This window comes from Eubalaena glacialis, chromosome 18 (genome assembly GCF_028564815.1).
Source record: "Eubalaena glacialis isolate mEubGla1 chromosome 18, mEubGla1.1.hap2.+ XY, whole genome shotgun sequence".
NCBI classification, from domain to species: Eukaryota; Metazoa; Chordata; class Mammalia; order Artiodactyla; family Balaenidae; genus Eubalaena; species Eubalaena glacialis.
The window spans coordinates 64,035,914-64,060,416 of record NC_083733.1 but is presented as its reverse complement, the minus strand read 5'-3'; the positions used below and the strand labels follow the sequence as shown (position 1 = coordinate 64,060,416).

General features: G+C 49.2%; 1 protein-coding gene across 1 annotated transcript; it reads right to left on the bottom strand.

Moving 5' to 3' along the window:
- Positions 1 to 1,493: 1,493 nt before the first annotated feature.
- Positions 1,494 to 23,389, bottom strand: LOC133077740 (sialic acid-binding Ig-like lectin 5). The gene is made up of 18 exons (XM_061172502.1): positions 23,356 to 23,389; positions 22,912 to 23,289; positions 22,431 to 22,709; positions 22,152 to 22,199; positions 20,746 to 20,842; positions 19,366 to 19,447; positions 16,670 to 16,836; positions 12,381 to 12,436; positions 11,086 to 11,246; positions 10,848 to 10,896; positions 10,395 to 10,781; positions 9,899 to 10,177; positions 9,630 to 9,677; positions 7,202 to 7,459; positions 6,832 to 7,116; positions 6,427 to 6,523; positions 5,997 to 6,078; positions 1,494 to 1,676 (listed from the first exon to the last, which is right to left on the bottom strand). The coding sequence occupies exons 1-18, from the start codon at positions 23,387 to 23,389 to the stop codon at positions 1,494 to 1,496; spliced, it is 2,970 nt and encodes a 989-aa protein (XP_061028485.1).
- Positions 23,390 to 24,503: the final 1,114 nt, after the last annotated feature.

The window sequence follows — 24,503 nt, the reverse complement described above, 5'->3', positions numbered from 1 at the left end:
AAAAAAAAATAACAAAAAATTTACCATCTTAACCATTTTTAAGTGCACGGTACAATAGTGTTAATTATATGCACGTTGTTGGCCATCAAATCTCTAGAATGTTTTCATCTTGCAAAAATGAAACTCTACACCTGTTGAATAGCAACTTCCTAACTCCCCTTCTCTGAGTCTCCCCCAGGGCCCCTCTACCGTCTGTTTCAGAGTTTGATTTCTTTAAATACTTCCTATAGCTGGAATCATGCAGCATTTGTCATTCTGTAACTGGTTTATTTCACTTAGCGTAATATCCTCAACACTTGATTTCCTTGATATTATTTTTATTATCTTAGCCAATGTAACTATGCAGTTGGCACCATTGTGATTTTAATTTTTATTTCCTTGACAGCTACAGAAGTTGAATACTTTTCTGTATGCTTATTGGCCAACTGACTATCTTGTCTTTCTATTCGGTTGTCTGCCTTTTTCTGATTGATTTGTGGGAGCTCTTTACATATCCCTTTAAATTTTTTTTCAAATTTATTTATTTATTTATTTTAAAATTTACATATATATATTTATTGTTATTATTATTTTAATTTATTTATTTTTGGCTGCGTTGTGTCTTTGTTGCTGCATGCGGGCTTTCTCTAGTCAGGGTGAGCGGGGGCTACTCTTCATTGCGGTGCCTGGGCTTCTCTTGCGGTGGCTTCTCTTGTTGCGGAGCATGGGCTCTAGGCATGTGGGCTTCAGTAGTTGTGGCTCGCGGGCTCTAGAGCACAGGCTCGAGTCTGTTGTGGCGCACGGGCTTAGTTGCTCTGCGGCATGTGGGATCTTCCCGGACCAGGGCTTGAACCCGTGTCCCCTGCATTGGCAGGCGGATTCTTAACCACTGTGCCACCAGGGAAGCCCTCAAATTTATTTTTAAATTATTTATTATTTTAAAAAATATATTCATTATATATTCTGGGTGTCCTTTGTTAGATACATGTATTGGGAAATATCTTCTCCATCCAGAGAGGTAAATTTAGATTTACTTTAAAAAAATAATACATGTTTTATCTCCTCCCTCCCGGAAAAACAAACAAACAAAAAATAATTCATGTTCTTAAAAATAGTCAGGCAAAATAGAAACGTGTGGTAGAGCCAAAAGCTGACATCTCCCTCCATCCTGAGGTAAACTTAACACATAACAATGTAGTTAACAACTCCCAAGGTGCATTTTCCCCACTTAACAATATACCTAATGGATATTATCCCCATTTTACAGAGAAGGAAACTGAAGCACAGAGAGGTAAAGTGACTTGCCTGATATAACACCCTTAGGGTTACCAGGGCCTGGATTTGAACCTAGGACTCTCTGTGACCTTTAGCCACTCCAAGGAGCTTCACCTTCTCATTTATAAGCTCTGGCTCAGAGGGCAGTGAAGTCTTCAAGAATCGGTGCCTGGCACACATTTTCTTCAGAGATGCATTTTCTGGGCTCCAGCCTGGTTCTGGGGTTGGGGGCGGGGGCATTATTTCCGGATCTTGATCTCTGAGTACTCGGTGGTGTCCTGGTCTTGAAAGTTGTGGGTCCTTAGCCTGTGGAAATTGAGGGTGGCGTAATGGAGCTCCTGCTCCTTCCCTGAGGTGGAGGTGGCCGGAGCTGGGGTCTGGTAGTCTGAGGGGCTGTCTGAACAGGATTCATTGAGGTGACCCTGAGTGGGACGAGAGAAGAGCTTCAGAGCTGGCTGTTGAGGTCTGGAAAAGGGAACCTGGGGCTTGAGGGGGACAATTATTCCCTTATCCATTTCACACCCATTTCCTGAGGATTCATGCATTCATTCACTCACTCATTCATTCATTCATTCCTTTAATCATAGTGGTCTGTTCTTCTTGTTACTCACCCCACTGAATCCTTACAACTTCCCTCCATGGATGATACAAATATTATCCTCATTTTACAATTAGGAAAACAGACTGAGTGAGCAAGGTGAAGTGATTCTTCCACAGACAAGATCCCTGACCTTGGACAGTCTACGAGGACAAGGAGACTGTATGAAATTGTTGCACACTCAAAACTTATCGAATTGCAAAATGTGATTTGATGGACAGAAGCAGGGTGCTGCGGGTGAGAGTCACAGAGGTCTGCAGGAGGCCTGCACTACCCTCCAGGGGCTCACAGTGCGGGGGGGACAGGCCCGTGATTATTACAGGGATGCACGATGACCGTCGGTCTGGTATAGGGCGGGGGAATATTTAAATGACATAGATTGGCATGACATAAAAAAATAATGAAATAAAACAGAAACAGACTCACAGACGTAGAGAACAGACTTGTGATTGCCAAGGAGGGTGGGGTGGGGGAGGGATGGATTGGGAGTTTGGCATTAGCCGATGCAAACTACTATATATAGAATGGATAAACAACAAGGCCCTACTGTACAGCACAGGGAACTATACTCAGTATCCAGTAATAGGGCTTCCCTGGTGGCACAGTGGTTAAGAATCCGCCTGCCAATGCAGGGGACATGGGTTTGAGCCCTGGTCCGGGAAGATCTCACGTGCCGCGGAGCAACTAAGCCCGTGCGCCACAACTGCTGAGCCCACGTGCCACAACTACTGAAGCCTGTGCACCTAGAGCCCATGCTTTGCAACAAGAGGAGCTACTGCAACAAGAAGCCCGTGCACCTCAACGAAGAGTAGCCCCCGCTTGCCACAACTAGAGAAAGCCCGCATGCAGCAACGAAGACCCAATGCAGCCAAAAATAAATAAATAAGTTCATTAATTAAAAAAAAAAATATCCAGTGATAAACCATAATGGAAAGGAATATGAAAAAGAATGTGTATATATATATATATATATATAAACTGAATCACTTTGCTGTACAGCAGAAATTAACACAACATTGTAAATCAGCTATACTTCAATAAAATAAATTTTTAAAAAAAGAATGAAATAATGCCATTTTCAGCAACATGGAGGGACCTAGAGATTATCATACTAAGTGAAGTAAGTCAGACAGAGAAAGACAAATATCATATGATATCGTTTATATGTGGAATCTAAAAGAATGATACAAAAGAACTTATTTACAAAACAGAAACAGACTCACAGACAGAAAACAAACTTATGGTTACAGGGGAGGCAGGGAGGGATAAATCAGGAGTTTGGGATTAGCAGATACACACTACTACGTATAAAACAGATAAACAACAGGGTCCTACTGTATAGCACTGGGAACTATGTATAATATCTTTTAATAAACTATAATGGAAAATAATCTGAAAAAGAATACATATATAGGAATCACTTTGCTGTATACCAGAAACTAACACAATATTGTAAATCAACTCTAGTTCAATTTAAAAAAATAATAAAAAAATTAATTGGGGCAAGAAAGATGACTGAGGGCTTGACCAGTGCAAATGGGATCAGGACAGAGGAAATCTCGAATGCAAACGCGCAAAGTCACAAAGAGCGAGCCCTGCCTGGAGATATAAGGATCCTGGAACCACTTACAATATGGGGCAGGGGCGGGGGGATTTGCACACCAACAAGTATGTCTGCAGCACCAGCTGGGTGTCCTACAATTCAGCTCAGTTCTGACACTGTTAAGGGCTCATTCCCACAAGACTGCCCCACCCTCAACCTCACATGCCAATCACAAGTCCCAGATTCTCACCCGTGCTTCTGACCAGACAGCTGTCAATCAGAGATTCCCACAACCCCTCTCCTCAGATTCCATTAATTTGCTAGAGCAGCTCACAGAACTCAGAGAAATATTTCACTTATTAAATTAGCTGTTTTTTTTTTTAATTAAAGGATATAACTCAGGAACAGCCAGATGGAAGAGATGTGTAGGGCAAGGTATAGGGAAAGGGTGCAGAGTTTCCATGCGCTCTCGATTGCTTCATCCTCTTCAAATCTCCACTTGTTCACCAACCTGGAAGCTCTCTGAGCCCCATACTTTGGGGGGGTTTATGGAGGCTTCATTCCATAGTCATGATTGACTGAATCATTGGCCCTTGGGGATTGAACTCATCCTCCAGCCCCTTTCCCATCCCTGGAGGTCAGGGCATGGGACTGAAAGTTCCAATCCCCCAATTGCATGGTTGGTTCTCCCAGCAACCAGCCCCCATCCTTAGGTGCTTCCCAAAAGTCACCCCATGAATCTAACAAGAGATACCTTTATCACTCCCATCACAGGAAAGTTCAAGGGTTCTAGGAGCTCTGTGCCAGGAATAGGAGATAAAGACCAAATATATATTTCTTATTATAAATCATAATATCATAGAATATAATAAGCTCATTTTGTGGGGAGGGACGGGATGCCGGCTGGAGAACTTGGCAGGGGACAGATCACAGAACACCAGACTGAAGAATTTGGTCTTGATTCCCTAGGCCTGCACTGTCCAGCACAGGAGCCCCCAGCCACACGTGGCTCTTGAGCCCATGAAATGTGGTGAGTCAGAACAAAGATGTGCTGTGAGTAAAAAATGCATACTGGAGTTCACAGTCAAAGAAAGAGAAAAAAAGAAAAGAAGAAAGAAAGAAAGAAAGAAAGAAAGAAAGAAAGAAAGAAAGAAAGAAAGAAAGAAAGAAGAGAAAGAAAGAAAGGAAGGAAGGAAGGAAGGAAGGAAGGAAGGAAGGAAGGAAGGAAGGAAGGAAGGAAGGAAGGAAGGAAAGAAAGAAAGAAAGAAAGAAAGAAAGAAAGAAAGAAAGAAAGAAAGAAAAGAAAGAAAGAAAGAAAGAAAAGAAAGAAAGAAAAGAAAGAAAGAAAGAAAGAAAGAAAAGAAAGAAAGAAAGAAAAGAAAGAAAGAAAGAAAGAAAAGAAAGAAAGAAAAGAAAGAAAGAAAGAAAGAAAGAAAAGAAAGAAAGAAAGAAAAGAAAGAAAGAAAAGAAAGAAAGAAAGAAAAGAAAGAAAGAAAGAAAGAAAGAAAAGAAAGAAAGAAAGAAAGAAAGAAAGAAAAGAAAGAAAGAAAGAAAGAAAGAGGGGCTTCCCTGGTGGCATAGTGGTTAAGAGTCCACCTTCCAATGCAGGGGACATGGGTTTGAGCTCTGGTCCCTGGAGGATCCCACATGCCATGGAGCAACTAAGCCCGTGAGCCACAACTACTGAGCCTGCACTCTAGAGCCCAAGAGCCACAACTACTGAGCCTGTGAGCCACAACTACTGAAGCTCTTGCACCTAGAGCCTGTGCTCCGCAACAAGAGAAGTCACCACAATGAGTAGCCCACGCACCACAACGAAGAGTAGCCCCCACTCGCTGCAACTAGAGAAAGCCCGCCTGCAGCAACAAAGACCCACGCAGCCAAAAATAAATAAATTTTAAAAAAGAAAGAAAGAAAGAAAGGGGGAGGGGGAGGGAGGGAGGGAGGAAGGAAGGAAGAAAGAAAAAGAAAGAAAGAAAGAAAACAGAGGAAGGAAGGAAGGGAGAAAGAGAGAGAGAGAAAGAAAGAAAGAAAGAAAGAAAGAGAAATCTCAATAATTTGTATGTTTATGTTGACTGTTGATGACATGATGTTTGAAATAATACTTTGGCTACGTTGGGTTAAGTAAAATATTAAAATTGATCTCATGTTCCTTTCTACTTTTTTAACGTGGTTAAGTTTTAAGTTATATACATGACTCACATCATATTTCTGTTGGACCTAGATGGTGGGGGGCAAGCACAGGGTGACCGAAGGACAGCTGTTAGGGGAATTTCTTGCCAAGAGCTTGTTCGGGGAGAGAGATGAAGCCAGTGACCCAGCAGAGAGAATGTGAGGGCTCAGCAGGGAAGGGGCCAAATGGAGATGAGCTTTGCTAAAAGGAAGATGGACAGGACTTGGGCAATTCTTGGCTCTGGGAAGTGATGGAGGGGAAAGAGGAGAGGATGATTTGAGTGCAACAGGAAATTCAGGAGGAAGAACAAATTTGGAGGGGGGGAGGAGGAACTCATTTTTTGAGGTGCTGAGTAAGCTGTTATGGCCCCTGTTGGGGGCGAGGTGTCCAGTGGAGACACTGTATGGAAAGTTGCCCACATCACTCACCAGAGAGATGGTACTCAACGCTGGACGGACGCCATCTCTGCTTGATGCCTTCTCCGCTGACTTCTTCCTGTAGATCTTCACTCTGAAGAGAGAGACCAGGGCCTTTCAGCTTGGTGGGCTCACTGAATGGAGCCGAGAAGGACTGACTGAGTGCAGGCTGGCGTCCAGCTGCAGAGACTATGACCAGAACACCTGTTCCCTCCTCCAGGACGGCTGGCACCAGAGTCCACACTTGGTCAAGATGTCAGGAGGCTACATTCCTGATGCCGCTTCAACTAACTGCCCTCCTTCCTGGCTTCATCACTCTACCAGGGCCCTCAGCTCTGAGCTTTGAGTTTTGAAAAATTCTTTGAGTCTCCCCCTCCTTCGCCCCCTGCCCCCCATACCACCACCTCGGGAAGTCTTGCCCCAAACTGGGGCCACCACTCACACGAAGAAGATGAGGCAGAGGCAGAGAGCTAGCAGGGCTGTGACGCCAGATCCCCCGACGGCCCCCAAAACCACACCGGTCCTGGGTGCTGGCCTTCCTGCAGATAAGAGACTTGGGGTGACCTCCAGTGTCCCTAAGCAGGCACCTAAGTGACCAGCCTTCTCAAATCCATGACCCACGAGTGTGCCGACTTCTATCCAGGACTCTGTCCTTTGTCCCCCATCCTTCTATATGATTGTAGCCTCCTGTGTCCCCAGCCCCCACCCCAGCCAACTGACAGAGGACCCTGAACTCTAGTTCCCCTTTTGCCCTGAATCAGGCCCATTTCTCTCCCTCTCAGTATCTTCTAGGACGCAGACTCGTGTGTCCCCTTTCCCCAGACACGGCCCTTCATAGCTCCCAGACCTGGCAGCAGCAGGACAGTGGCGCTCTGTCTCCCGTGGCCGTTCAGGGCCTCGCAGCTGAGTCTGAGGCCAGAGCTGAGCCCCTCGCTGAGGCTCAGGGAGCTGTTGGCCCAGGGCCCAGCCGAGCTGGAGGTGACCTTGAAGGAGGCGTTGCTAAAATTCCCCTCCAGCAGCCCCTCCCCCAGCCACCAGCGCAGGGAGGGGGCCGGCTGGGCTCGGGAGGAGCAGCTGCAATGCAGACCCTCATCCTCCGGGGAGCAGGAGGGTCCCAGCAGCTGCGGGGGGTCTGTGGGGAGAGATGGGAGGGATCAGAGGAGACTCTCCCCTCTCTAGAACACAGGCGTCCTTCCCTCAGGTGTGTTCCAACTCACTTTTCACAACGAGGCTCAGAGATGCTTCTTTGGAGCCCAATGGATGCTGAGCTCGGCAGACATATTTCCCATGGTCCCCCAGTTCCACCCGGGGCAGCTCCAGGACCCCAGGGTTCGAGGAATTTGAGGGGCTCAGGGTCAGGCTCCCCCGGGTCCAGCTCATCATGGCAGGAGGGTTGCTGTCGGTGACACAGTCCAGGCGTAGGAACTGGCCCTCCTGGACTGGGAGAGATAGGCTTTTGCCCAGAGTTTCAGGTCCTGGCAAGACAGAGAGAAAGCTAGCTTCAGTCTGCCTGTCTGTCTCTCTGTCTCTTCCATTGCCTAATGGCTCATATCTTCCTGTTTTGTAGCATTTGTCAATTTCCTCTGTGTAAAAACTCCCATCTTGGCCAATTTCAAGCACCTAATTTGAAGCCACTGAACCCAGAAGTGGGAAAAGATGGACACAAGTGCACAACTGGCTCTCGCCAACCAGTAAGAGCTAATCCCAGTACATCACTGAATGCAACTTAAAAAAAAATGGCGGGAGTTCCCTGGCGGTCCAGTGGTTAGGATTCTGTGCTTCCGCTGCAGGGGGCACGGGCTTGATCCCTGGTTGGGGAACTAAGATCCCACAAGCCACGCGGTGCGGCCAAGAAAAAGGGCATGTTTTTGCCTAGCAAAATCACCATACACTAAGTCAAAAGCCCATGATTAGGCTGGAAATAAATCCTTTCAACGAATACACAGATGATTGCGTTAATATGAAAAGAGTTTCTTCAAATCATCAAGAAAAAGACCACAAAGAAATACGCATGGTTTTTAAACACAGTGAAAGATACTCAACCTATTCACAAAATGATAATGCAAGTTAACATGATAGTGTATTCACTTATGGTATCAGCAAGGATGAAAATGTTTAGCAGGGAAATAGACACATAGCAGGGGGTAGTGTAAACAGAGCAACTTCCATGTAGCTCGATTCGGCAATATCTGTAGGAATTACAAACATACTCTTTGATCTAGGACTTTCTTCTCACTCAAAAGTTATCTTCCAGACCCACACTTTTGTCTTGTCTTTGCAAAGGATTGGAAACACCATAGTTTTCCACTAACAGGAGACCTAGTAAGTACTTTATCATATAATATACTTCTAATTGGAAAACCATGGGGTCATCATTAAGAATGAAGAAGGTTTCCTATGTACAGATACAGGAAAATCTCCAAGATATACCAAGTTTGAGGAAAAGGTGAGTTTAGTTTGTAGAAATGTACCAACATCACTTCCTTCGTTGTGACAAATATGCCATGTTGATGGAGGATATTAATGATGAGGTGAGAGATTTGTGGAAAGTCTCTGTACCATGTAAGTCTAAAATTACTCCACATGAAAAGTTTATTAAAAAATAATAATAGAGATGCAAAGCATGTGGGTAGTATGGTCTGCATATATGTGTGTGTTTTAAAATGTATATGTGTAGGTTATATTCGAAAAGATAACCAAAAGGGGAGATACACAAGTGCTGAATACTGTTTTATTCTTATTAAATTTTGCTAGGGACTGAACTGTGTTCCCCTCAAGTTCATATGTCAAAGCCCTAACCTCCAGTATGATGGTGTTTGGAGGTATTTGGATGGGTCTTTGAGAAGTTATTAGGGTTAGATGAGGTCATGAGATTGAGACTCTCACGATGACTTTAGTGGTCTTATAAGAGATACTAGAGAACGTAGACAAAAAGCAGCCATGTACAAGCCAGGAAGTGAGCCTTCACCGGGAACCCAATCAGCCAGCACTTTGACCTTAGACTTCCCAGCCTCCAGAACTGTGAGAAATAAATTCCTATTTTTTAAGCCACCTCGTCTCTGGTATTTTATTATGGCAGCCTGAGCTGACTAACACACATTGTATGCTTATTATTTTATTTTATTTATTTTTTTAAACTACGTTTTATTTTTTGTTTTATTTATTTATTTATTTTGGCTGTGCCGTGCGGCATGCAGGATCTTAGTTCCCTGACCAGGGATCGAACCTGCGCCCCCTGCGTTGGGAGCATGGAGTCTTAACCACTGGACCGCCAGGGAAGTCCCATATGCTTACTATTTTAAACAATAACATTAAAATGAGGGAAGGAAACTGAAGGAGTAGGTGAGGTCTAGATCCTAAGGAGAATGAGGGCAGGATGTGGGAGAAGGATGTAGCCCTGGCAGTGGGGACAGCCACGTCCAACAGACAAGGAAGAGGCCACGCGATACCCCATGAGAGCAGGGTCAGCAAAAGGAGGAGGCCAGTTTGTAAGCTGATGAGCCAGTGGGGGGTTTCCCACCTCTGCTGTCCCCACCCCAGGCCTGAGCCTCTCTGCCATCTGAGTTCTGAACCCCAGCACTGCTCCGAAGGGCAGAGACACTTCTACTTCCACCACACCCCTGGAGAAGGGAGGTTTCGACCTACCTGTGCCTTCTTTCCGGAACACTCTGATGGTCGGCTTCTGGGGTGCATCTGGACAGACAGACATAACTGTCCCCTTTTCGGTGGCAGGAAGGTAGGCATTGCCCCTTTTCCCCCAGAAACATTAGAAATAGGAAGAGGGCGGAGTAGCGTCCTCTTTCCTTCCTCCCCAGTTCCAGCTCGCAGGGCTCAGCACCCAGTAGCCCAGGCCCTACCTCCCCTCCCCAACGCCCTCCGCCCTCAGGGACCCGGCGTCCTGGCCCCGCGCTCACAGGACACGTTGAGCCTGACGGTCCTCTCTGTGATCACGCCAGCTCTGGGGAAGGTCACTCGACAGGTGAGGTTGGTGCCATGGTCCTGGGGCCTCAGGGTGAGGGTGAGCACTGAGGAATGGGGACTCTTGGGGTGCAGGGAAGTGAGGGCAACCCCGATCCAGGAGAAGGTGTGGGGTGTCCCCTTCTCACAGGCCCATGGCACTGCACAGGTGATGTTCCTGGGGCGGCCAGATTCTAGGGTCCCCTGGACGTGGATGTCGGGTATCTGTGTCAGAGCTGAAGAGGAGAGAGAAAAAGAGCCAGGCCCTGGAGGGGGGACCCCGAGTGTGCCCCTCAGAGCTGTCTCTGCCCCAGGCCAGCCACAGCGTTCTGTCCTCCTAGGTCCCCTTGGGTCCCTCCCAGGATGAGAAGACAGGGGGTCCCCTCCCAGCCCTGCCCTGGGGGCCCTCAGGGCCCGTGCGTCTGTGTATCCTCTCCTTGACACCATCCTCACCTGTTACATGCAGGAAGATCATGTTCTCTATGTAACTATATTTCACAATAGGCCCTCTCTCCACCCTAAAGAAGTATGTCCCTGTGTCTCCCCTCTGTGCATCTCTGATGTCCAGGGAGCAGTTGTAGCCCCGGGGGTCTCCAAGGAGGTAGAATCGGCCCTGGGTCTCTGTCAGCACCTCACGACCTGGGTTGTTTGTGGCCACTGGAGGATCCTGGTAGATACTGGCCCTTTCCCGGAACCAGTAGCCGAAAGCTGGAACAGAGTCGTCCCAGTAGCTCTGGGGATAGTAGAAGGAGCAGGGCACGCGGACACACAGACCCTCCTGCACCGTCACGGACTCCTGCACCTTCAGCCAGTAGTAGCTCGAACCCTGAGCCAGGGACCCTGCGGGGGAACGAGGGTCAGCCGCAGCCCCTGCCCCGCCCACCCATCTCCCCGCCGCCCACCCACCTGCCCACAGCAGGGACAGCAGCAGCGGCGGTGGTGGTAATAGCAGCATCTTTGGGGAAAGAGTGATGGGGCCTTTGTGTCACAGGATTGAGAGAAAGCCGCAACAGGAAGCCCACAGCTGAGGTCGGAGGGTAACCGACCACAAGAGAGGAACTCAGCACCCAAATGCTCCCGGAGCTGCGTGGACCTTGGAGAGTAACCACTTCTACTTTCCATATGAGGCCCCGGTGAGGGTCACAAGCAGCGAGTACAGCCCAAAGGTGTCTCCCGGGTCCCGGTCCACAGCCTGTCCCTCCCACACCTCTGTCCGCAGAAAATCGGGCCGGTCAGTCCCCGTTGGGTGTGAGATGCAGGAGGGGCAGCCGGGGAAGCTCCATGCATGAAAGACGGGGATGGGTCCTGCCAGGGTGAAAGAGGTGGTGATTAGTTACTGAAATTGTAACAGGGAAGAGCCAAATAGGACTATATGTTGGATCTGTTTCTTTTACTTTAACCTTTGCTTTCTGCTGCTTTTGTTCATTAAAAGGATACTGTCTATACATAATGGCCTGCCTCGGGGAACCCTGCCCCTCTGCCTGAATGTGAAACCAAAGTGCCTTCGTTCAGGGAAACATCCTGACCCTGTCCACCTGTGGATGGCTGCAAGAAAGAAGAAATTAACACACCCCCTCCCCGAGGCTGGCCATTCCAGGAGATATTTGCAAACCTTATGGCCTTTTCACTTTACTTCCTCATCTCCTCGCCCTCTCTGTGCTGTAAAAGAAACTGGCATCCAAACCCCAATAAAATGGTTTTTCAGAGACACTAGTCTGCCATCTTCTAGGTCTGCCAGCTTTCCGAATAAAGTTGCTGTTCCTTCCCTCAACGCCTCATCTCCGATTCATTGGCCTGTTGTGAGGAGGGCCGAGCGAGCTCGGACTTGGTGACAAAATGAACGTGACACAGGAGCACCTCTCCTCTCAGGGGAGGGGAGCACAAGGCAAGAAGGCGACAGACTTTGTCTCCATCCTTGAGAACTTCTCAAACACCCCAGCTCCTGCTGATACAGTGTGAGATAGGGGCAGCCCAGATAGAGGCTTGGAGGAAACCCCATCACTCTATGCAGCTAGAAGGCGAGTTCCCAGGTATAAATGGACAGAGAGGATGGGACCAGGATCCAGGAAGGTGGTCACGAGGACATGATCCTACAGGTGGTCCTGAGGCTTCCTGACCTGCTCACAGCCCCCTGCCCCAGGCCTCCCTGGTGTTGACTGCACACGCCAGGCTTGGGAGCCGGGCATTGGGAGCAAAATGACAGCCCAGCGTGACACTGGGGAGATGCCGGTTTTTGGAGGTAGGTGGGCCCTGCCCTTCTCCCTTCCAAGCCTCAGTTTCCTCATCTGTCACATGGAAGGATCACAATGTGCAACCCTCGTCTGTGGGAGAATCTGATACAAGGACAGAGGTGGGCGTTTTCTACAGACTCTTCTGTGGTTGTCTTGCAGGTCAGGTGTCTGGCCCTGCCCATTCCTCAGGGGTCATTCTGAGTCCCACCCTCAGCGAGAAGCTCCTGGTGGTCAGCACTTCCCTGGGGCTTCCTCCTCTGAGGCCTTTAGTGAGGGGGTCAGGGGCACAGGCTCTGCAGCAGATCGCTCTAGGCTTGAGCTTGGTTCCCTAACGCTTGCTGTGCCACCTTGGGAAGGGGCTTAACCGCTCTGTACCGAGGTGTGCCTGTGCTCACATGGTGTTGGAAGCTGAAGTGTGTCACCCCCCAAATTCATATGTGCATGTCCTAACCCCCAGTACCTCTAAATGTGATCGCATTTGGAGACAAGGCCTTTAAAGAGGTAATTAATATAAAATCAGGTCATTGGGGTGGGCCTTAATCTAGTAGGACTGGTGTCCTTGTAAGAAAGAGAGATGGGGACCCAGACACACACTGAGGGAAGGACCACGTGAAGATACAGGGAGAAGACGGCCATCTACAAGCCAAGGAGAGAGGCCTCAGAAGGATGTATATATATGTATAACTGAATCACTTTGCTGTACAGCAGTAATTAACACAACATTGTAAAGCAACTATACTTCAATGAAAAATTTAAAAAATTTAAAATAATAATAAGAAGAAGCCAGCCCTGCTGACACTTTGATCTCAGACTTCCAGCCTCCAGATCTGTGAGAAAATGAATTTCTGTTGTTCAAGCCGCCCAGTCGGTGGTACTTCCTTATGGCAGCCCTAGCAAGTGAACCCACGGGGTCACCCCGAAGATTCGATGTGTTCGTACAAGTGGAGTGCCCAGAGCAGCCTAGAGCAGCCCACAATTGACGCGGCCCACACAGTGGCCAGTGGTCAGCCTGCAGGATGGGGCCACTCTGAGGGCAGGAGGAGAAAAGGGAACGAAAGAGGTGGTAACCCGAGGACACCTCGGCTTCTCCTCCTGATCTCAGAGTGGCGGCAGTGAGTGGTGGCGTGAAGCGAGATCTTAATTCCCTGCCCAGGAATTGAACCTGGGGAGCCTGGATGAAAACCAGGAATCCCAGCCCCCATACCCGCTGGCTCTTGCCCCCAGTGAAAAATGCATTTCTTAACAGAGGCAAAACTGTAAAAACAGGTACAAAGTTTATTATTAGAGACACAGCCCAAAAACAAGTGGGAGAGCACGCAGAGAAACAGTTTGTTTAGTTAAGACAGAAGCGAGGCAGAGACGCACCCCGGGAGGGAAAGGGTGTGGGCGTCCCCCCTAATGTGCGGGAGCCTCATAAAGAGGCGGTTAAGTCATTCATATACGGCAGTTCTTCCGGGTCTCTGTTTACCTCTGGCCAATTATCTGGTTTCTTTTTCCACACCTGACCTGCCCTAGGACCCTCAACAGCATGCGTGCGCAAATTTTTTCCAAGATGGAGTCCAGCCCAGAGGCCTATGGGACGGACTTGGCATCACATATTATGGGGTGGTGCCCCCTCCTTTTTGACCCCCAAGGAGCCTTTCTGTGCATATGCAATGTTTCCCTTGCCCCAAGGATGGGAAATGTATGACCTCTTGATCTTTTAACAGGGTTTGTCCCACTCTGTCCCTGCCATAAAAATCTCCAATGTCTGGATATTTACCCTATTTCTGTTGCTGGTTTTTATATTGAGGTGCAGATCTCGAAAGATAGACAGGAGTCCGGTCATAAATCTGTAGTCCTGGAGCCCGTTTGTCTCTTGCTGCAGGAAATGTAAACAGGGGGCTGGTAATGAATGTCCGGCCTGGAGCCCATCTTCTCCTCACCCCAGGAAGTGTGAACAGGAGGCCAGTTGTAAATGTCTAGCCTGGAGCCCATCTATCTCCTGCCTCACTCCGGGCACCGGCTCTGACCTCTACTGGCTCTTACTTCACTCTGGCCACACTTCCGCTCCCCTCCTCAGGCCAGGATGTGCTGAACAGGCCTCTGTTCGGGCAGGTCCCTCTACTGGCTGGGCTGGTGGCTGCTCCTGCGTCCTGGGTGCCTGGCTCCCATGTGTTAAGCAGAGTATCCTGTGGGGTTGGGCTGAGGCGAGGCCGACACTGGAGGAGAACCAGCCAGGGTCAGGAAGGGGGATCGAGACACGATCACCGTCGGGCGTGGCCTGGGCTGATGCCGCGGGGAGGACGGGGCTGTGGGGGCCCCAAGGAGGGAGCGAGGACATACGTGGATGATGGGACAGGTGAGCTCGTTCCTGACAATATGATGATAACCCTTGACTGTTTCTCAGTCAGGGTTTGGGAAACGGTGGGTCTGAGTGTTCATCCTCGGTTGGGTGTAGGGACGGGATGCCCTGACTCTGCATTGTTCTTAGGGTCCTGGGGTCCTAAACCAACTTGCCTTCTTCTTACCACTTTCCAGAATTCTCCTTTGGTTGTCCCTTGCACCATTCGCAGGGTTTAGAGTTGTAAAGAGAGGGAGAAGCAGGGAACGATGGGCCAATGTCATCTTGTCTGGATTGGAAGGCTGACCATCGACCTTTAATGTGTTGAGTCACATCACGCAGGCTGACATTATCATAAACGACAGTCTGACTTAACTGTTCTTTCTGGGTGTAGGCGCCGGGTTTGGGCGCCGGGTTTGGGTTTTGCCTTTTCTTACACCACACCAGAATCTTTCATCTGTTCAAGTGTCACTTTAGAAACTGGGGCATCATGCATTATCCCTGCCATGGTTTCGGTGCTGCTGGTATATTTGGGGCTGTTTTTTGCTTCAACTGATTTTCAGTAAAATTAGAGTGTTAGGCTTTTTAGGAGGAGGTTTACAAGCTCCTGCTTCCCTCTACCTTCTCAACCCAGACTATAATTTTGAACTCACTTTGAAGGATAAGAAGGTATTAGCCAGATGACTGCATGGGGCTGGGTCTTCCTGGAAGGAGAGATGCAGGTGCTCAAAGACAGTGAGGGATGCATCAGAATGGGTTTTTAGAGAATGGCTTGAGGGATGGGTGGTTTGGGATATGGTGATGGAGAAGCAGATTGGGTGAGACTAAGAGTAACCTAGAACAGAGGTCAGAAAACTACAACCCTGGGACTGCCTGTTTTTGTGAATAAAATTTTGTTGGCACACAGCCACATCAATTCATTTGCAAATTGTCTATGGTTGCTTTTGCACTACAGCTGAATAGTTGCAACAGAGACCATATGGCTTGAAAAGCCTAAATAGTTACTATCTGGCCCTTTACCAGAAAGGTCTCCTGACCCCTGACCTAAAATGTCAGGTTGAGAAGCTTGTAAATTATTCTTCTGGGTTGAGGAGGGAGCAGTATTTTGGCCATGGTCAGCTCTAAGATTTAGGAAATTCTCTAAATGTTATTACTTGATTTTGGCTATAGCAGGGCTAGTAGAAGACAGGGAGGATGGAAAGGCAAGATTCAGGAATGGAAAGAGATGGTGCTGGAGGTCAAGTCAAGGAAGGGATCCCTGGGAGGGTTTTGAGTAAAGAGTGAGACTGACATGTAGCCGATGAGGTGTCCGGGACAGGACATACCCAGCCTCTGGGTGAAATGTGCAAACAAACAAAAAAAATGTTGCCTGCCATTCCAGTAAACGAAGGATGTTGCCCGCCATTAAACCATCAACCACTGCAGTCTCCCCCGAAGGTGTGCCCCGAGGGGAATTCAGGACGGAGAAAAACACGATACTGGCCCTACATTGTTAAGGCGCATATCTAAGGAATAATTTCCAATAAGCTCAGACTCTTGCATCTTCCCATACACAGAAAAGCTCTAAAAGCTCTAAAGCCATTACCTTGAGATGTCTGATTTTTGTGGTTAGACATCTTCTGATGTTCGACTACATGTTTGTTTGTTTGTTTTCAGCAAAAACACCTTTACATCCTGGCTACTCCCTGACCTCTTTGGAGCAGTTCCTCAGAGCTATCGGAGAGGCTGTGTCCCAGGCTATAGTCCTCAGTAAGATCCCCAAATAAAACATAACTTGCAACTTTTAGGTTGTGTGTTTTTTTTCAGTTGACAAAGGTCACAATGTATTAAGACTTCTGTTGCATATTTCGTACTTTCGTTTAATCCTCACAACAACTTTGTGATGCTGGACTTCTCACATCCATTTCACCAAAGCAGAAAACCAAGACGTGGAGGGGTAAGGTGTCTCGCATGATATCATACTCTTAATAAATGAAAAAGCGTGGATTTGATGCCAGGTCTCTCTGAATGCAAAGCCTAAGATAGTTCCAATATAGCAGGAAACTCACTAACAGTAGTTCATAAACCCATCACCTATGGGGATGTTAAGTCTCTAAGGATTAGCCTGTGGGTCCCCCTTCCTGTAGAGGATATGGACGTTCTGGCTGAGGCTGATGCTGCATTCGGTTCCTCACTTGGTCCTGATCTCCGCGTATTCTGAGTGGGTGCTCTCCTGAAGATGCATCCCATGAAAGGTGAGGGAGGCGTAATGCAGCTCCTGCTCCATCCCCAACGTGGGGGTGGCCCCTGCCGAGCTCGTGGGGTCAGGAGGATCCTCTAACTTGGACTCCTGCTGGTGATGCTGTATGGAGAGCAAAGAAAGGGGTCAGATCAAGGTAGTTTCGGGGGGAGAAGGGAGAGAGGGTCCAGGAAGTGAATTTGACTCTGGGACAGAGCATTTATTCATTCTTCCATTCTGTTACCAAATGTTTCTTAAGGTTCCATTTATTCAGTCATCCAACAAATATAATGCTATAGATTGTTTTCCAGTTCTACTGAACACTCACACAGACCTATGTAGAAAATATTACTATGTTACAGGGAGAGAAACTAAGTCTCAGAGAGGGTAGGTTCTTCCCAAGGACACACATCTATTGATCACAAACTCAACTCCTGGCCCTCTGAGGTTTCCTGTGTGCCCAACGTTGGATACACAGGAGCGTGTTTATGGAAAAACTCACTTCTCCTGTGTGTCTCTCCTTTAGTCTCGCACTATTATCACACTCACAACACTTCTGACACCAGATGTGTGGGTTCTTTTTACCCCCACACCAAGGAATTCTCCCACACCAGCTGGGTGTCCTACAGTGTAACTCAATTCTGATACTATCTGCCTGGAGATAGTGTCAGATCCCACAGGTTAACGGTTCAGTCCCATGAGACTGCCTCCGCCCCCTTCAGATGTCAATCGCAAGTCCAGGTTTTCACCTGTGCTTCTGACCAACTGGCTATAAATCAGAGGTTCCTATGACCTCCTCCTCAGGTTTGATTAATTTGCTAGAGTGGCTCACAAAACTCAGGAAAACCGTTTACTTACTACATTACTAGTTTATTATAAAAGGATAGAGCTTAGGAAGGCATGAAAAGTCCGATGAAGAAATACACAGGGCAAGGTATGTGGGAAGGGGTGCAGGGTTTCCATCTCCTCTCAAGACACATCACTCTCCCAGCACCTACGCTTGTTCACCAGCCAGAAGCTCCCTGTACCCCATACTACTGGGATTTTTATGGAGGCTTCGTCATGATTAAGTGATGCATCTCTCCAATGCATCAGGCTTGTCCCAACCTCTGAGCCCAGCACTTGTGGCTCCCTCTGTTTAGAGCCCTTCAACGACTCTCTTTCAGGGGCTCACACTGTGTTCCTTCACTTCCTGCAGGTGTTTTCTCAAAGACTCCCACCCCCAGGACTGTCCCTCCCATTCTCCCATTGCATTTCCCTCCATAGCTCTTATTTCCTGTATATTTTCACTACTTACCTGTTCATTGCTTTCACCACAACCGCCCCACTCCCCTCTCAATAAATGTAAGTCCTTGACAGCAAGGGACATTTTCCACTTGCAACATATGTCTCTGTAAAAATACAGATATTACCCAAGTGCCCAGAACAATCAACAAGTGGGAGATAGTTGCTGAAGGAATAAGTGAATGCATGGGTGATGGATTTGCTCAAAAACCTCAGTGATGGCCACATTAGTCATAGCTCAAGAAATAAATGAAAGTCAGGGTTCAGAGGATGAGCAGGAGTAGGGCTGGTTGATACGGACACGTGAGGAGAAGGGGAAAGATGGGCAATGATTCTGAGATGTAAAAAGCTTACTTTGCTTGAGCAAGCCTGTTTGGAAGAAGTGCAGCATTAAAGCTGACTCTGGTTTTCCTGCCCTAAATGTCAATCAAGTTGTTTGGCAGTGTGGAGAAACAGAGCATTTCAGACTTGGGCAGGATGGGACAACGGTCTTTGATGCAGGTAATGCAGATGTTTGGAGGAAGGTGGGGAGGCTTCAGCAGGATAAGAAATAAGTGGGGAGCTCAACTCAAAGGGAGTGTTTGTATCAAGCTGTATTTAGAAGAAACACAGACATGCTTTGCAGTGTATCAGTGCAGAAAGAGGTGATGGGGGAAAGGGATAGATCTCTGGTTGGGAGTCAGGAACAAGAGTACCATTGATGAATTGGAGAACCCAGCAGAAGTATGTTTAGGGATGTATTAACCATGTGTTTCTGATGTTTTGACAACTGGGGCTTTGTTAGCCCTCGAGGGATTGCCCCTAGACAGTGCTAGTCAATTTCTAGAGATTCTAAGGGATCTGCCTGCAAGCCTGCCCTTCATATTGCAAATTGATCAGCCCAAACCACTTCCTTTATCAAACTCTTACTCTCTGGACCATTATCGTCCTGCTCTCATCACCCCGGGGCCAGGTACCAGACAACTAGAGACAACCCCTACACCCCAGAGCATTCTGAAATCATTCAAACTAGACAGTCCTCAGTCTATTTTCCCTGCCTGTTCCTTCCCACATAAACCACAAAATAATCTCTTGCCCAGGTTTCCTCCTCACTCCCTCTGCCTCTTGACAGACCCTGGTGCTGCCTCTCATGGCCCTGCATGGTGTGGAGTGCCCCCTCCTCTTGGGAACTGTAATACCTGTCTTTTCTGTGGCAATCGTCTCCTGATCTGTTGGCCTCACATACAGGAATAATAATAAATCCTACATTTTCAAAGAAGCAGGAAGGGGAAGAGCTCATTTCTGGACATGCTGAATGGAGCATGGCTGTGGGCCACCCCGGGAGATATGCAGGGCAGGCTGCATTGCCAGGATGCCCATGTCACTCACCAGGGAAGTTGGCCCTATGGCAGGGTGGATGTCCTCCACACCCACTGCAGTCCTGGCTGCCTTCTTCCTGTAGGTCTTCACTCTGATGGGAGACACCAGGGTCTGTGACACAGGGTATCTCTTTTGAGGCTGGAGTGGGTGACTAAGGCAGGTCAAGAGTAGGGCGAGCCCAATATATCCAGAGAAAACCACAATTCGAAAAGATACATGCACCCCAACGTTCATAGCAGCACATTTAAAATAGCCTGGACATGGAAGCAACCTAAATCCATCAACAGAGGAATGGATAAAGAAGATGTGGCACATATAGGGTTTCCCTGGTGGCGCAGTGGTTGGGAGTCTGCCTGCCAATGCAGGGGACACGGATTCGGGCCCTGGTCTGGGAGGATCCCGCGTGCCGCGGAGCGGCTGGGCCCGTGAGCCACAATTGTTGAGCCTGCGCGTCTGGAGCCTGTGCTCCGCAGCAGGAGAGGCCGCGACAGTGAGAGGCCCGCGCACCGCGATGAGGAGTGGCCCCCGCTTGCCGCAACTGGGGAAAGCCCTCGCACGGGGACGAAGACCCAACACAGCCATAAATAAATAAATAAATAAATAAATAAATAAATAAATAAATAAATAAATAAATAAATAAATAAATAAACCAAAACTTTATTAAAAAAGATGTGGCACATATATACAATAGAATATTACTTGGCCATAAAAAAGAACAAAATAATGCCATTTTCTGTGACATGGATGGACCTAGAGATTGTCATACTGAATGCAGTAAGTCAGAGAAAGACAAATATCATATGATATGGCTTACATGTGGAATCTAAAAAAATGGTACAAATGGATTTATTTACAAAACAGAAATAGAGTCACAGATGTAGAAAACAAACTTATGGTTACCAAGGGGGAAAAGGGGTGGGATAAATTGGGAGATTGGGATTGACATATACACACTGCTATATATAAAGCAGATAACTAATAAGTACCTACTGTATAGCACAGGGAACTCTACTCAATACTTTGTAATGACCCATATGGGAATAGAATCTAAAAAAGAGTGGATATATGTGTATGTATAACTTATTCAATTTGCTGTACACCAGAAACTAACACAACATTGTAAATCAACTATACTCCAATAAAAATTAAAAAAATAAAAATTAAAAGGGTACAGGGAGCCCAGGAGCCTTTATAACAAGACTGTAACAAGGTCCCTTCTCCCTCCCGGCTTCTGGATCTGGGACCAGGGCTGGGAACACACTCATGCGTGGCTAGGTGTCTACTAGCTGGATCCTCACTACCTCTGCACCCCCCCACCCTTGCTCTGGGTCCTCACAACCCCTCCAGGCCCCTCTTCTCCTCCACTGGCCCACACCCAACCCAGCTCACGTGAAGAAGATGAGGCAGAGGCAGAGAACAAGCAACATGGTGACACCAGCTCCCCCAATGGCCCCCTCAATCACTCCTGCCCTGGTCCCCGATTTTCCTGCAGACAAGAGAGACTTGGGGAGAATTCCAATCTTGATGAGCAGGCATAAGTCTCCTCCTCTCCTCAGCAGGTAGACAGGGGTGTCCCTCCTTTCCCACCGAGGGTTCAGCCCCTAGGTTCCCCCACCATTTGTAGGACCTCAGCCTTTTCCAGAAGGACACAGTCTATGCCACACTTCCTCTCCAGCCCACATACTCCCAACAAACTTCAGCTCTTCGTAGAGTCAGCTATTTCTCCATCCAGGGTCTCTCTGCAAAAGACTCCAGACCTGGCCACAGCAGAGCCATGAGGTTCTGTGCCCCGTGGACATTCCAGAGAGACAGACAGACAGAGAGCACTGTGGGATGCTGAAAGGCCTTGTCTCTCCTTCCTTCCAGGGAGGGTGTCTAAATCTGCTCTCCTGGCCTCGATTGGCCCTGTCACTCAGGGTCCAGGGTGATCTTTTGTGCCTTCAGAAGGAGGTGGAAGCAGGAAGCTTCTCAGACCTCCAGGTCAGACCCAGACAGCTCTTCTGGCCCTGCCTGGTGGCACCCCAACACCCAGGGCAAGGGATGTGCGTCTGGGCATCACCTGTCAACAGTTTGGTGGGCACTGCTGAGAGGGCCCTAATGGGGCTCACTCTCCAGCTGGGGGACCAGATGTTATGACCAGTGGGAATACAGCAGTGAGGGGAGCGCTGGGCTCCAGAGAGGGGTCAGGGTGAGGGCTGAGGGGCTGACAGTCAAAAAAATGGCCCGAAGAGATGTGGGGACAATGAAACTATTCTGTGTGATACTATAATGGCAGATACATGTCATTATACATTTGTCCAAACCCATGAAATGTACACCAAGAGTGAACCCTAATGTCAGTTATGGACTTTGGTTGAAAATGATGTGTCAATGGAGATTCATCGATTGTAACAGGTACCCTCTGGTGGGGAATGTTGCTGGGGGGAGGCCGTGTGTGTGTGGGAAAGTGCAGCGGGGACAAGGGAAGTCTCTTTACCTTCTGATGAATTCTGCTATGAACCTAAATCTGTTCCTGAAAATAAAGTCTATTTAAAAAATGCCCCCCCCCAAGGCCTTCGGTGACTGGAGAAAGATAAAGACCATATTTAGAATGGGCAGGGAGGAAGGTGTGGGTCACTTTGGCAAGACCAGAGTCGGAGGATGCTGCAGGAAGAGACCTAATGGGGGCTTCTTGTGTCTAATTGCAGGACCACACCCGACCTGCACCATTTGAGCTCTGAAAGTGCAGCTCTGACCCAACCCGGAAGAGACCCCACTTCAGTCAATGCCCCATGGATGGGGGGGCTCCTTCTTACCTGTGCCATCCCCTAAGCACACACCTCTTGTTGGGTTCTGTGGAGCACCTAGGAGTGGAAGACAGAATTTCCTTCTTCAGTGGGAGGACTGGGGTGAGATAAGGGTAGGCATCCCCCCCACACACACCCAGAAGCCACAGAAATGCAGGCAGGACAGGGCTTCTGTCCTTCTAGGCCTCCTACTCAGCCGGGTCTCCAGGGCGAGAACACCAAGCATCCCCAGCCTGGCCCACCTGCCCCCATACCCTCACGCCCCGGGCATCACGGTGCAGTACTCACATGTGACATTGAGTTGGATGGTCCTCTCCACGATCACACCACTTGTGGGGAACTTCACCTGACAGGTGAGATTGGTGCCATTGTCCTGGGGCTGTGCGGTGATGGTGAGCACTGAGGAGAGCTGGGTCCTGGGCCCCAGGGAGGTGAGGGCAGCTGACGTCCAGGAGAAGATGGGGGGCGTGCCCTGCTCACAGGCCCAGGGCACAGAGCAGGTCAGGTTCCCGGGGCGGCCAGACTCCAGCACCCCAGAAATGAGGATGTGGGGTGTGTGGGTCAGGGCTGATGAAGAGAGGGGGGAGACGGGGTCAGGAGGAGGCTTAGAGGTGCAGCCCTGAGATAAGCTTCAGGCTTTGGTCCAGCTCCTCTTTCTGAGCCCCCACTTGCTTTACCCCCGACCCCTCCCAGGAGGGGGTCGTATCCGAGTCCTGCCCTGGGGCTCCATGTCCTTCCCCTGAGGCCTCTCCCGGACCCCACTCCTTACCCGTCACATGCAAGGAGAGCTGGTTAAACTTATAACTCCATAGTGCATTTCCTCTTTCCACACGAAAAAAGTATGAACCTTCATCCCTCCTCCTGGCGTCTCTGATGTCCAGGGAGCAATCGTTGTCTCCACGGTCCCCTAGGAGGTTGAATCGGCCTTGGGTCTCTTCCTGAACTTTACGATCTGGGTTGTTCGTGGCCACAGGGGCATCCAGCTTCTCATTGGCCCCTTCCCGGAACCAGTAGCCGTGAGCTGGAACGTCCCGGTAGCTCCGGGGATAGTGGAAGGAGCAGGGCACGCGGACACACAGACCCTCCTGCACCGTCACGGACTCCTGCACCTTCAGCCAGTAGTAGCTCGAACCCCGAGCCAGGGACCCTGCGGGGGAACGAGGGTCAGCCGCAGCCCCTGCCCCGCCCACCCATCTCCCCGCCGCCCACCCACCTGCCCACAGCAGGGACAGCAGCAGCGGCAGCATCTCTGAGACGGAGGGCTTCTGGGCGTCCTGTGTGTGAACAGAGAAGGGGGAGGCGAGAGGGAGGAAGGGCTGCGGGGAGACCCACGGGAAGCCGGGGAGGAACACGAGACTCAGCTGTGCGCAGAAGAGGAACTGCAGAGCCGGAGCTCGTCCCACCTCCGCACAGAGCGGACGGACACCCCTCGGCCCAGAGACCCCGGAGACCTGCCCAGAGCGGAGCAGGCGAGGAGGAGACCCCTGTCCTGCCCCCCATCTCGGGTGGGTCCTTCCCGCCCCAGAGCCTCTGAGGACACGGAGGCGTAGGACACGGCGAGCCTCCTAAGGGCCTCCCGTCTGAGCACCGCTGTTTACACCAGGGAGCCGCTCAACTCCTGTCTTGACCTGGAGGGTCACAGCCTCACCTAGACCCTCGGGTGGTTGGTCCTGCAAGATGTAGGGGTCTTTAGGGTCTGTGTGAGCATCTTGGGCTGGTGACCTGGAGACCAGAAGGGATACGGCCGGCCTGGTCCCTGCCCAGGGGATGCTCCCACCCGGTCCCATCACTTCCTCCCCAAACAGGCAGCACTGTCGCGCTTTAGAGCTGCATCACTGGTGAGGTCGCCGAGTGTCCGGCAGCGTACTGGGTATTTTCTAAAAATATGATATGGGATTTTTTTTTAACTTCTACTATGCTGATTCACAAACTTCCAATGGCATCTTCAGAATAAAAACCATGTAGTGGGCTTCCCTGGTGGTGCAGTGGTTGAGAGTCTGCCTGCCAATGCAGGGGACACGGGTTCGAGCCCTGGTCTGGGAAGATCCCACATGCCGCGGAGCAACTGGGCCCGTGAGCCACAACTACTGAGCCTGCGCGTCTGGAGCGTGTGCTCCGCAACGAGAGAGGCCGCGATAGTGAGAGGCCCGCGCACCGCGATGAAGAGTGGCCCCCGCTTGCCACAACTAGAGAAAGCCCTGGCACAGAAACGAAGACCCAACACAGCCAAAAATAAATAAATAAATAAATAAATAAATAAAACCAAAAACAAACCATGTAGCATCTTCATGTAAAACAAACGGGCAAGCACATGTTCTATGTCAGTGCAAAGGAAATTTCTTTTTTTTAACGAGCCTCCAA